Source organism: Nannospalax galili, unplaced genomic scaffold (assembly GCF_000622305.1).
Source record: "Nannospalax galili isolate Female #2095 unplaced genomic scaffold, S.galili_v1.0 scaffold527, whole genome shotgun sequence".
Lineage (NCBI taxonomy): Eukaryota > Metazoa > Chordata > Mammalia > Rodentia > Spalacidae > Nannospalax > Nannospalax galili.
Genome location: NW_008355476.1, coordinates 52727 through 66029, shown reverse-complemented (window position 1 = coordinate 66029; position 13303 = coordinate 52727). Strand labels below are relative to the sequence as shown.

General features: G+C 42.8%; 1 protein-coding gene across 2 annotated transcripts in view; it reads left to right on the top strand.

Annotated features, from left to right (window-relative positions):
• Tet3 (tet methylcytosine dioxygenase 3) overlaps positions 1 to 13303 on the top strand; it is a 141187-nt gene that overhangs the window by 95439 nt on the left and 32445 nt on the right. For both annotated transcript variants that reach the window (XM_008852856.3, XM_029555981.1), the window contains exon 4: positions 9972 to 10062. In XM_008852856.3, coding sequence (XP_008851078.2) covers positions 9972 to 10062 — 91 coding nt within the window. The remainder of the gene's footprint in view (positions 1 to 9971; positions 10063 to 13303) is intronic.

Genomic DNA, 13303 nt, shown 5'->3' with positions numbered 1-13303 from the left:
TCTTTTGGTTTCACTTTCAACCCTCTAGTTTTAAGGGGAACCTTGAGTGCTGCCGTTTGTGGTTCCCTGCATTGTGGTGGTAAATTGCCCATTGTGGGAGAGTCTCGTGAAGGGGAATCACCATAAAAGTAGAAGATGAGTGTGACTACTAAGAGGGCACAAAGGAAGCAAAGAAGCACTGTGAGCCACTCGGATGTAAACCACCCCAACATGTAAAGGTGTATCGGATCCAAATGTCTTGTGCTCAGTGAGGGACTTCTGGAGGCCGTGATCCCGCCAGCCGTATGCTCACACGGTGTCTCTGGGACAGGCAACAGGGTGACCCAAAGCCTGGGCTCTGAGTTCGGGGTGGATCAGCCCTTATGTGAACTCACCAGGACGAGCCAAGAGGGGGGAGGTACCGATGTGGGCTTTGGGACCACATGGCGGAGTGTGCCTCCCTGATCTAACAAACTAGTCCAACAATAAAGACGACAGACAGGGTGGAGGGGACAGAGGAGGGGGCTACTCGCTTACCCTCGAGCAGCCAAAGAAACAAATCCAGGGGCCTACTTACTGAACGAACCAAGGTTCTGGCTGTCGCCAACACCGTGGGCAGGGGTCCCTGTTTGGGCGCCAGGTGTTGCGGGTTCTCCTCAGGCCATCTCTGAAGAACCAGACCTGGATCGGGTCCCCTGCCGATTAGGTGGGGCAAGAGGTGCGGTGTCATGACACACAGGCCCCGGGAGTCAGGTAGAAGCAAGCACTAGGTGAGGTGCTGCAGGCTCGTTTAATGCAGGAGGGGGCAGGCCTTATACTTCCCCTTTCTCTGCCCCCAAGTCCCTTTAGTCAGCGTATCATTTTCTGATTGGCAGTCTGTCAGCAGTCACTGGGCTTGTGAGCAGGGTACAGAGGCATGGGCTGAATCCCAGGGCTCTGGGTCTGCGCCATCTTTGGAGGCCTCCTGCTACACCTTTTCTCATTATAAGTTGATTTTGCTCAGGTATGTGCATCACGGTGATGAAAAGCTAAATAACACATTCAGCAATTCAGATTTAACAGTCCAGGGTTTTCACATGATTTTCTGATTTTTCTATTTCTGTCTCTCCTTACACTTACAATGTTAGTGCCTAACTCAAGAACATATGAAAGTACGATATGTATTGAATATATAGAGCAAAAACTGGGCTGTTCAGTGGGCAAAGGAATTTAGTAAGCAAGCCTGGCAACCTGAGTGTGATACCCAGAACCCACATAAAGGTGTACAGAGAAAACGGACTCTGTAAAGTTGTCCTCTGACCTCTGCATGAGCATCATGGCACACACACACACACACACACACACACACACACACACACACACATTTTTTTAAAGCAAAAACTATGAAAACTATGTTTACATAACAAAAAATGAGCAATGTTGCATGTATACATGAATTTTGTAATTAAACATACCTGTTGGGTAAGATTCTCCTTATAGAATACACCCCTATAGGAGAATAGACTCAAGGAAAGGGATGCAATTTAAAGAAATAGTGCAATTAAGATGTGCCTGGGCTGCCTTGTCAACTGCTTAGAAGTGGCTTTGGGTTTTCTGGGCTCTTGGCTTGTGTCTTCCCCAAGTGTCAGCAGCCCTTCCAGAGAAACCCAACCAGCTAGTTTCCAAGTTGACTTTGGTTTAGGTCTTCATTTCTTCCTAGCTACGGGATGGAATTGCTAAACTTTAGTTTGCAGCTTCACCCTGAAAGTCTCCTTTCTCTGTCATTAACCCTGTGGGTTGGAGTTTTTCAGATTTGGGGCAGAAGGTAGCCACCAAAAGCTACCCTGTGTTGCAGCTGCTGTGTAAGACTCTGTGGTTGGTTCATTTACTTTGAATTTTCTCTACATAGTAGAAAACTCTAGCAAAGCCCAAAAGTTCTGGCATATTCTTCCATTCTATTTTCTGAATGCCATGATACTACTGTCTCCAAGCACCTATAAAGAACATTCAGACCAGTGACTTCACCCCCTACACATCCCTGCTGGTCTTCACTAGACTCCTGGACCAGTGACTCCAACCCACATGTCCCCACTGGTCTCTCCTGGCCTTCTGTAGGCTTCATTCTCCACTCGCACCCTTTTGTAATCCTCTTATTTTGTGTGGTTCAAATAGGGTGTTTTGGGGAGCAGGTTGTTCTTTAACTGTATGGTTGAAACTGTTCATGAAATGTTTAGGCCTTGGCATCATACAGCTCGTCTAATCCTTGACTGTTCTATAATGCATAAATATCATTTAATTACTTTGAGGTTTATGAAGTTTGCATAATTTACTCAGTCACACAGTTGTAGACAGAGCCCGAACAATGGCAGCCTGTTGAGTTCATGTTATGTGCCAAACACTGAACTAAGCCCTTTATTTTATACACGGAGGCATGGGGATTCAAGAGGTTGGAAGCATAACCATCATGGTTGCCGAGGTTTCTGTCCATGAAATCCATGTTTGCTCTCGGTGCCATTAATAGTTACATACTAGAATAACATCTGTTCCTTAATACTGCTGGTGTGTACAAGGTGCTCTGAGACAGTCCATTAAGGCCTCACAGAACAGGGAGCATATGAACTAGGCCTTAAAAGATGAGTTTTGCTGGGCATGGTAATGCACACCTTTAAGCCCAGCACTTTTAAGCCCTGCAGAGGCAGGCAGATTTGAGTTTGAGGCCAGCCGGGGCTACACAATGAAACCCTGTCTCTGTCTCCAAAAAAAAAGAAAGTGTTTTGAGCTGAAGAGATGGCTCAGTGAGCAAAGTGATTCTATGCAAGCATAAGGACCTAAATTTGGATTCCCAAGACCCATATAAAAAGCTGGGCTGAAGCCAGGCGTGGTGGCGCACACCTTTAATCCCAGCACTCAGAAGGCAGAGGCAGGAGGATCTCTGTGAGTTCAAGGCCAGCCTGGTCTACGTAGTGAGTTCCAGGACAGCTGGGGCTACAGGGAGACCCTGTCTCAAAAAGACCCCCCAAAAAAAGAAAAAAAAAAAGCTGGGCTGAGTGGTACATGTCTGTAACTCCAGCACTGGGGGGACTGAGACAGATGGATCCAGGGGTCTCTCCAGACCCGTAGTCTAGCCAAATGGCAAACTCCAATTCAGTGAGAGAGTCTGTCTCAAAAACAAGGTGGAAGAATGGCTCATTAGTTAAGAGGACTTAACTGCTCTTGCAGAGGACCGGAGTTTGGGTCTCAGCACCCAAATTGGGAAGCTCACAGCCACTGATAGCTCCAGCTCCAGGATTTCTGACACCATCATCTGGCCTGGGAGCATTACACTAAACACACACACACACACACACACACACACACACACACACATATATTAAAAATTAAAATAAATTAAAAATAAGGTGGAGTATTGAGTAGATGGCCCAGTGGTTAAAGAGCTTGCTATGCATGAGGATTGGAGTTTGGATCTCCACAACCCATGTAAATAAATACCAGGTGGGCCTGGCAGCCTGCCTACAGTTGTAGTTCTCAGAAGGTAGACACAGAATCCCTGGAGCAGGCTGGCTGTCTAGACTAGCTGTATTGGTCAAATCTGGGTTCAATTGAGGAGACTTCTGGTGTCAACCTCCGGTCTCTGAATACATGCACACCTACACACATGAGCATACATCTACACACACCACGCACACAGATAAGGTGGAAAATGATAGAGGAAGACATTGTGTTAACCCCTGCCCCACCCCCAACACACATACACAATGAGTTTCCAGAGAGAAGTAAGGAAGATACTGTTGTCCATGAGAAAACACATAAGGATGTGGAGGCCTGTGCAGTTGTGTTGCAAGAGGCTGTGGTGATGATGCCAGGTTGGGAGGCGTGCTGAGATGGTATGTTGAGATGATGTGGGGGAGCTTTGCACAGTGTACTGAATTTGTGTTCTGTCTAATGTAGAGTCCTCAATGGGAAGGGGTATGAGCAGGTTTCTGTTTGGGGAACATAACTGGTAGTATTGGAGGGATGCCTTAGGATAGGGGGAAACCAAGCTTTAATCAAGGACAAATGACACTTCTCCTGACCTAGGAGAGGAGCAGGGCTGGAGAGCCTTCAGGAGCAGAAGACAATTGCTTGGTAGCACACAGCAATAGCTAACAATTTTTCTTTTTAAATCAGAAGCACAACTGAGTTTAGTTTAGCTTAATCTTACTCTGATTGTTATTCTTAGAGTTGGTAATAATCTGTATACATCTTTATGCTGACTTGTGTACAAATCACTTGTGTGATTGTGGATTCTAACTACAGCATATTATATAAGCATGATTTTTCTGTCAATAATCTAATTCCAGCTGTTTAATATACCAACATATATCTATGCCATAATGTATTTAACCAGTCCTTAGTAGTAGAAAAGAATTGTCTCTGATATTTTCCCATTACAAACACTAATGCCATGAGTGTGCCCCCCACCCTGCCCCAGTTAAGATAGAATCTCACTATGTAGCCCAGGTTGGCCTGGAACTTGCTATGTAGCCCGAGCTGGCTTCAAACTCAACACTTTTTCCTTAGCCTCCTGAGAGTTGAGATTACCGGTATATGCCACCACTCCTGACTTGTATGTACTTATTTTTATACATATGCAAATACAACAAAATTCCTACAAATAAACTGCTGCATCAAATTGTGCATTTGTTGTTTTAATACATGTCTAAGTTACTCTCCACATCTCTAGTTTCCTCTATCCTCCAACCCAGTAACTTAGTAGAGATTTTGATAGTGACCCATCTGAAAGGAGGAATAAATGGTTTTATGCATGTTTGAGCCATATATTACTGACCTTGTTTAGCTGTGGTAGCTCTTGATATTAAGGAAATTGTTTTGTTTCAGACAGTTCTACCCAGAGAGATGTTTGATTTCAGCCTAACTTGGGTCAGTTATTATTGTGAAGTTCACTTTCATTAAATCTATCAAGATCCTTTTGTTTTCCATCAGTGGCTTCTGGATTTTATATCATGGTTTGAGAAGATCTCCCCTACTCCATGGATATTTGGAAAGTCTTCAGTTTGTTTTTCTTTCACATTTGTGTGTGTTTGGGAGTGGGGGATTAAAGACAAAGTCTCACTGTGTAGGCCTGCTGGCCTGGAACTCAGAGATCCACCTGCCTCTGCCTCCTGGGCAGTGGAATTAAAGGTATGTGCCACCACACTCAGCCTAAACCTTTTAACCTATAGGTTTGTGTGTATGTCTTTGTGAGTCTGCCACCTGTGTGCAGGTGCACATAGAGGCCAGAAGAGGGTGTCGGATACCCTGGAACTGGAGTTAGAGGCAAGTTATGAGTCACCTGATATCGGTGCTGAGAACTGAACTCAGGTACTCTGGCAGAGCAGCAAGCTCTTAACCTCTGAGCCATCTCTCCAGTTCTGTGATTTTTTTTTCCTTTAAATTTTTAACCATGAAACAAATTATTCCTCCCAGTTGTCCCAAAATCATGTATTGAAAATGTCATCCTTTGCCTTGATGTGAAAAACCATGAGATAGCATCTATATATCCAGTAAGACGATGCACTCACTCCTTAAAGGGAGTAGTTATATATTCTGTCTAATATCCTCCATAAAACTAAGCATAAATGGGTATGGACTTAACATTTTACAGATACAATGTTTTGAATTCTTCACATGGTACAGTACACAAGGCATTCATTTACAGTTTAGTAAAAAGTTATAAAACGATCACTCATGTCACCACCATCTACTTCAAGATAGAGGCCATGTCCAGGCCCTAGGACTCCTGTATTCCCTTGCTACCCATTCCTCTCCTGCCTCCCAGTGGAAACCATTTCTCTGTGACAATGGCTTCCTTGCTTTTCTTTGTATTAGGGTTGGCCCATATGAAAATGGCATTTTCAGTAGGTCAGACCTGAGTATCTGTGGTTTATCTCTCACCCTCCTCATTTTGACCCCTTTGGAGTTCTAAGCAGTAGTTTAGTTGAACCTGCCTTTGAATAGTTAAATGGAGTCTGGTTTTGCTGGCATGGTCTTGGGCTTCTTTCACTCGTGTGTTGACAGGCCTGGTGCAGCGGTTGAAGATGTTAATTCTGGCTGTGTCCCAGTGTGTGACTGCTACACTATTGCTAGATCATGAATGTGTGTTAGTGTGGGCTGTTATGACACAAATACCATGCACTAGGCAGCTTAAACGTTTCTCAGCTTGGCAGCTGGGAATTATAAGCTGCCCAATGTGGGTACTGGGAATCAAACTCTGTCTGGTCTTCTGAAAGAGCAGCCAGAATTCTTAACTGCTGAGCCATCTTTCCAATCCCAGGGCTCGTACTTTCGTGGCCTAATTACTTCTCAGAAACTTCACCTCCCAGTGCTTAGTACATTGAGGGTTAGGCTTCAGCTTATGACTTTAGGGGAGGAAACACACATTCTACGCTTAGCATGCTTCCAGTTTTGGCTTGATTTTGATACTATGAAAATCTTTTCACATGTTTTTGATATGTGTGACCAGAATTTCTTATGCTACAGATCACAAATTACAGATTTGCATGGTTTTATTTTTAATTTTTTTATACATTTATTCCTTGTGTGTATGTATGTTCATGTGCATGTGGGGTATGCATGCCACCTCATGCATGTAAAGGTCAGAGGACAACTTGCAGAAGTCAGTTCTCTCTTACTGTGTGGGTCTCCCAAGTCATCAGGCTGGGTGGCAAGTATCTTTACCCACCAAGCCATCTCACTGCCCCCCCTTTACTTAACCCACAGTTTAGTTTTAATAATTTTACATTTGTAGGAAAGCTGTAACATTGGTACATTAAGTTCCTGTATATATCAGCATACCTTCTTTCATGTAAATTGCCTTACATAATGATGGTACAATTAAAAGTAAGAAGTTAACATTACTATAGTGGGACTCATGAGACTTTTAAACCCATCAATGAGTTTCCATTAGTTTCCTTTTTCTATTGCATGTTGTCATGTCTCCTTTGACATGAACCACATTTCCCAACTTAGAGTATATGTGGCATATGTATGTAGTCTACATTAGTTTTAGTTTAGTTTCATAGTATCCTGTCATAACACTTACTATTGCCTTTGAAGTCTGATTTCTTTCACTTAGAAAAATTTATTTAAGGTCTGGAATGATGACTCAGCAGTTAAGAACACTGGTTGTTCTTGCAGAAGACCCACGTCCAAATCCCAGCACCCACATGGCAGCTAACAACTGTCCGTAACTCCAGTCCCAGGGGATCCGACAGCCTCTTCTGACCTCCTTGGGCATTGCACGACATGGGTGCACTGACCTACATGCAGGCAATACACGCATACACATAAAATAAAAATAATAAATAAAAATTTCTTTAAAACTCAGTTATAAAGTTACATGATTCAGCTGTTCTTTTTGTTTTGCTTTGGTGCTTTGTTTTGGGACAGGGTCTCCCTGTTGCCCCAGCCGGCCTGGAACTTGCTATATAGACCTGGTTAACCTCCATCTCACAGAAACCCACCTGCCTCTGCCACCTGAGTGCTAGGAATAAAAGTGTGTGCCCCAGCTTGTTTTGTTTTTCGAGATAGGGTATCATTGTGTAGCCTCGGCTGGCCTGGAACTCGCTTTGTAGACCAGGCTGGTCTGAGCACACAGAAATCTACCAGCCTCTGCCTCTGGGATTAAAGACGTGTATCACCCATGCCCTACCTAATAGTTTTTGGGGGTTTTTTTGTTTTTTGTTGTTGTTGTTGTTATTGTTTTTTTACAGTGAGGTGACCCAACATGTTCCATGTATTTGTTGGCCATTTTTATATCTTTTTTGTCTTTTTCAAACAGGGTCTCCCTGTAGCCCCAGCTGTCCTGGAACTCATCTATGTAGACCAGGCTGGCTTCGAATTCAGAGCTATCCACCTGCCTCTGCCTCCCAAGTGCTAGGACTAAAGGTATGTGCCACCACACACAGAGAAATTAGCCATTTTAAAGCAAGCTGTTCAGTGGCAGCGACTGCATTCACAACATCGTGCAACCATGTCTCGTCTAATTCCCAAATATTTTCAGTACTACCAAATTGAACCCTATAGTGGTGAAACAGTTATATCTCCTCTCTTCCCCCAAACACTACTGTTGAAACACCCATTTGCTTTCTGTTGCCATAGATTTGTCTACTCAGGATGCTTCACATGAATAGAGTCATGGAGGTGGAACCTTTCCGAATTTGCCTTATTTCACTTAATGTAATGTCTTCAGGGCTCCTGCATGACATAGCATGTGTCAATATTTGATTTCAAATATTTATTAATTTTTTAAATATTAAATTTAATTGGGAGGAGAAGGCATGCATGCCTCAGAGTGAGTGTGGAGGTCAGAGAAAATCTTGTGGGACTCTTTCTACCATGTGGGGCCTGGGGATCAAGTTCAGGTCTCCAGGCTTGCTGGGCATGCACCTTTACCCACTGAGGCATCTCATCAGCCCCATTTCTATTTAAAAAATTTTAAGATATATTTATGTTTATTTATGTGTATGGATGTTTTGCTTATATGTATATAAGTGCACTCATGCATGCAGTGCCCACAGAGACCAGAAGAGAGCATTGGATTCCCTGGAACTGGAGTTATGGATGGTTGTTAGCTGCCATTTGGGTGCTGAGAACCAAACCTGAGTCCTTTGCAAGCACAGCCAATGCTCTTAACTGCTGAGCCATCTCTCCAACCCCCCTAACCCATTTCTATTTTTGAACGATGGTTTTACATTGTAATCACGTATAAATGAGCATGCAGTTTAGTGGCATTAATCATATGTGCAATATTGTACTACTGTCACCCATTTCCAAAACTTATTTAATCACCATAAACAGAAACTCTGTATCCATTAAGCAGTGATTTCTCCATTCCTTATTCCTCCAGCCCTTGATAACCTCCTGTCTGTTTTCTTTTGGCCAATGAATTTGCCTCTTTTAGATAATTCATGTAAGTGAAGTCTTATAGTATTTATGGTTTTGTTTTTGTTTCCATTTTTGAGATGGGGTCTCATGTAGCCCAGGTTGGCCTTGAACTTGTTGTGTAGCTAAGGCTGTCTTTGACTCCTGATCTACACAGATGCTGGGCTTATAGTCATGCAGCACCACATCTAGCTCAGTATTTGTCCTCTTGTGTCTGATGTAGTTCACTCAGGTTCGTCTGTGTAATAGCATTTATAACTTCATTCCTGATAGGCCTGGTGGCACAGTTCTGTAATCTCATTCACTCTGAGGCAGATGGACTTCAAGTGCAAATATAATCTAGTGATACCCTATCTTAAATTTTTTTGGGGGGGCGGTCTTTTTGAGACAGGTTCTACCCTGTAGCCCCACCTGGCCTAAAACTCACTATGTAGACTGGGCTGGCCTTGAACTCAGAGATCCGCCTGCCTCTGCCTCCCAAGTGCTGGGACTAAAGGCATGCACCACTGCGTCTGGCTTCTTAATTTTTTTTTAAGGGACTGGGGATAGCTCATTGATAGAGTGTTTATATAATATGCATAAGGCCTTAGATCCAATCCCCAATACTGCAGCAAAGAACTTCATTCTTTCTTGGGGCTCAGTGATGTTCTGTTGAATGGATATGGGTATACCAAATTTAATTTACCCTTTCATCTGTTTCTGAGTGCTGCTGCTGTGAGTGTTGGTGTTTGATGCTTTTCTGTGATATCTAGAGAGTAGCTTTCTGAATCCTGGTCTAGAGTGTATAGAGAAGTGGAATGGCTGGCCCTGCAGCACGTGACTCCAGCTTTATTGGCTGATGGTGAGCTGAGTTCTAAAGTGCTTAGGCCATAGTCTTGACAATACTTAACAGATTTCTGAATTTTGGTTCATTTGGTGGTTGTTTTATTGTGAATTTATTATGTTTCTTGATTTCAAAACGGATTGAACACATTTTATATGTTTATAAGCCATTTGCAACATGCTTATTAATTCTCGTATTAGAGGTTTGCCTTTCTAAATTAGTGTTGACTGGTCTCTCCAAATAATGATTGCTCTTGGTGTTTCTACAGAACAAATAGTGGAAAAAGATGAAGGTCCATATTACACTCACCTGGGATCTGGCCCCACAGTAGCCTCTATCCGGGAACTCATGGAGGAGCGGTGAGTGTTGCACAGATATCCAAGGAGGAGTGGGCGTGTTGATGGAATGTTTATGTTTAGCACCTGTGTTTATTGCTTTGCACTAGATTGAATTCAGAGTGAACCCCTACATCCAGATGGTGGCAGGTTGAATGTGGGTTCTCACTTCTAGTCCTGGCTTTCATGCCCTCTATTGGTCTGCCCTCTGTGTGCCCCTGCCCTTGCCCCTGTTCATGAAATACTTTTCTTGAAGAAACAACTGTGTCGTTATATGTCCTGCAGAGTTAGTTTCTCATAGCCTGAGTTTTGCAGATAGCTTTCCTGCAGTGTGCTTAACAAACTCTTCTCCTTCCTTGGCATCCCACAAATGAGTAGTTAGAGTTCAAATTCTTGATGGAATTAGGTGGGGTTTCTTGTTGGGGATTTTTTTCCCTACCCCCTCAAAACTACTTTATAGGTGGCATCTATCTTGGTTTCCTCTATGACAAAATGTTCTGACTTCATATTGTGCACTTATGCAAGAAATCCTGAAAGATTTTGGCTACTAAGGGTCAGGATGTCCATTGCTACAATGTGGTCCATTGTTTTAGGCTACTTTAGAGAGATTGCTCAGTGGTTAAAAGAGTAAGTGTATTGTTCTTGTAGAGGGTGGAGTTTGGTTCTCAGCACCCATGTTGGGGAGCAGGACTTGTTAGCCACCTGTAAGTCCACCTCCAGGGGTATCTGATGCCCTCTTCTGGCCTCTCAGGGCACTGCATTCACACATACACATGCTCCCCCTGAAACACACACATATTTTTTTTTTTTGAGAAGAAGCATTTCATTACAGCTTTAACATACTCAACAACAATTTCCAGAGCAAAGATACATCTCTTTCAAAAGTGGCTATAAAATATTTCATTACAGCTTTAACATATTCAGTAACACACTCCAGAGCAAGAGTACATCTCTTTCACAAGTGGCTGAAAGTTTCTAGGTTCACAGTTAAATTAATACAGTTATACAATGTTGAACTCAGTATAAACCCTGTAAGACATAAAATTGAATGAGTTTTTAACCTTTAAAAAAGATCGCCATTTCATTTTAAAATATACTGTTTCTTACAGAAAGACTCATTGTTTTTGTTAATAACACTTAGATGTTGATGCATACATCTCTAATCTGTATTATCTGATTATTACTAGTCGTGTTTGTTTGCATTTGGATCCTTGGCACCTGTGTATGGATATAAAGTCATCAGACATACATAATTTTAAAAAATAACTTTTTTGAAAACACACCAAAAAGACTGAGTTGAGTTAAATCTGTAAACTTTTAACTTTCAGATCTTTTTCTCCTTCTTTTTTCTATTTTATTATCACTTTTTTAGCAATTCATATAGAGAGCCTAAGGTCTTTCTTTGCATGGGCTACAACACACAGCAGTGCTGAGTTCCAGTCCATGGCAGTAAGGCAGCTCAGCGGCTATGAGCATAGGTGCTGTGGTTACCTGAGTCCAGTCTTGGCCATGACTGACTGCTGCATCCTTGGATCAGTTGTTCTGTTTCTCTGTGATCCAGTTTTCTTATCTACAAAACTGAGGGGACAAAAGTACACACACTGTGGGAGTGTGTGTTCTGAGGGTAGACTGAACTTGTGTGAAAACCATGAAGTGTTTGCTATAAATGCTCTGGAAAGGGTGGGTAGCCTCTGTCATCCACGTGTGTGTTGGTGGCACTTTTTTAAAAATAAACATTAGAATTTTTTAGAAAGAAGGCAAACGTGAAATGGACGTGTGGCTGTGTTTGCTCATGCATATGGATGCTGTTTTGTAAAGGGCTGAGTGGCTGAGCATTTCCACAAACATGGTAGCAAGGCCAGAACTGTCAACACAGCAGGGAACAGGATGGAGAACTGATCTGCTATAAGCCGAGATGGATGGAAGTCATTGATCTGGGGTAATGACTCTTCATTTCCTATGCCATCTGGAAATATTTCTATTCAAAGTTGCCCATCAGAAAAGCCCATTTGATCAAAGACCCACTCTAAATCCAATCCTGATTTAAAGGGCCCACCTGAACCTAGGACAACAGACTTAAAGCTGTGTGTGCCATATGTGCTCACCATGGGCCTCCATGTCACACATGCCTGCTGCAGCTTGCAAACTGGGGTAGGCAACATTTGAGCAGTGACCTTTTTGTTTTGGAGGAGTAATTTTGGGGGTGGGGAGAAGGGTGTTATTTGTTTTAAAATATTTTTATTTTGGAGGCTGGAGAGATGGCTCAGTTAAGAACACTGACTGTTCTTGCAGAAGACCCAGGTTCGAATCCCAGCACCCACATGGCAGCTAACAACTATCCATAACTCCAGTTCCAGGGGATCCAACAGCCTCTTCTGTCCTCCGCGGGCACTGCACAACACAGGTGCACTTACCTACATGCAGGCATAACATTCATGCACATAAAAATAATAAATAAAATACTTAAAATATTTTTATTTTATGTATATGAGTGTGTTGCATGCATATAAGTGTACCCGTGTCATACAATGCCTGCAGAAGCCAGGAGAGGGTGTTGGATCTCCTCTTACTGGAGTTAAGAACAGTTGTTAGCTGCTGGGAACCGAACCCGGGTCCTCTGCAAAAGCAGTCAGTGCTCTTAACCACAGAGCTATCTCTGTTTGTTTTGAGCTAGTTTTATGTAGCCCAGGCTTGTCTGCTATGTATCAGGCTGGCATTTAACTCTTGGTCTTCCTGTTCTTACCTGCCAAGCGTTGGGATTACAGGTGTAAGCCATCATACCAGGTTTGGCCATTGGTTTTGGCAAGGAATTGCAATACCATCATTTGTCTCAGAATAGTCACATGTACAAGATTTTTTAATTTTTTCTTATTTATTTGTATTTTATGTTCATGAGTATTTTGCCTGCATGTAGGTGCATGCAGTGCTCTAAGAGGGCAGAAGAGGGTGTTGGATCCCCTGGAATTGGGCTGACAGATGGTTGTGAGCTGCCATGTGGGTGCTTGGTTCTCTGCAAGAACAGCAAGTGCTCTTAACTGCTGAGCCATTTCTCTAGCCCCACATATTCAAGTTTTATTTGGGAGCAGTATTTAATTTTAGTTTGATTTTCTTTGTTTTGTTTTGTTTTTCTTTTCGGGGGAAGGGGCAATACTTTTATAAGATTTCCAGGCAGTTTTCTAAACAACTTGTAATTGTAGCAGAGTACATTCTGAAATGAGGATTGGGAGGGAGCAATAGAGTTGAGATTGCATTTTTTTCCCTCATT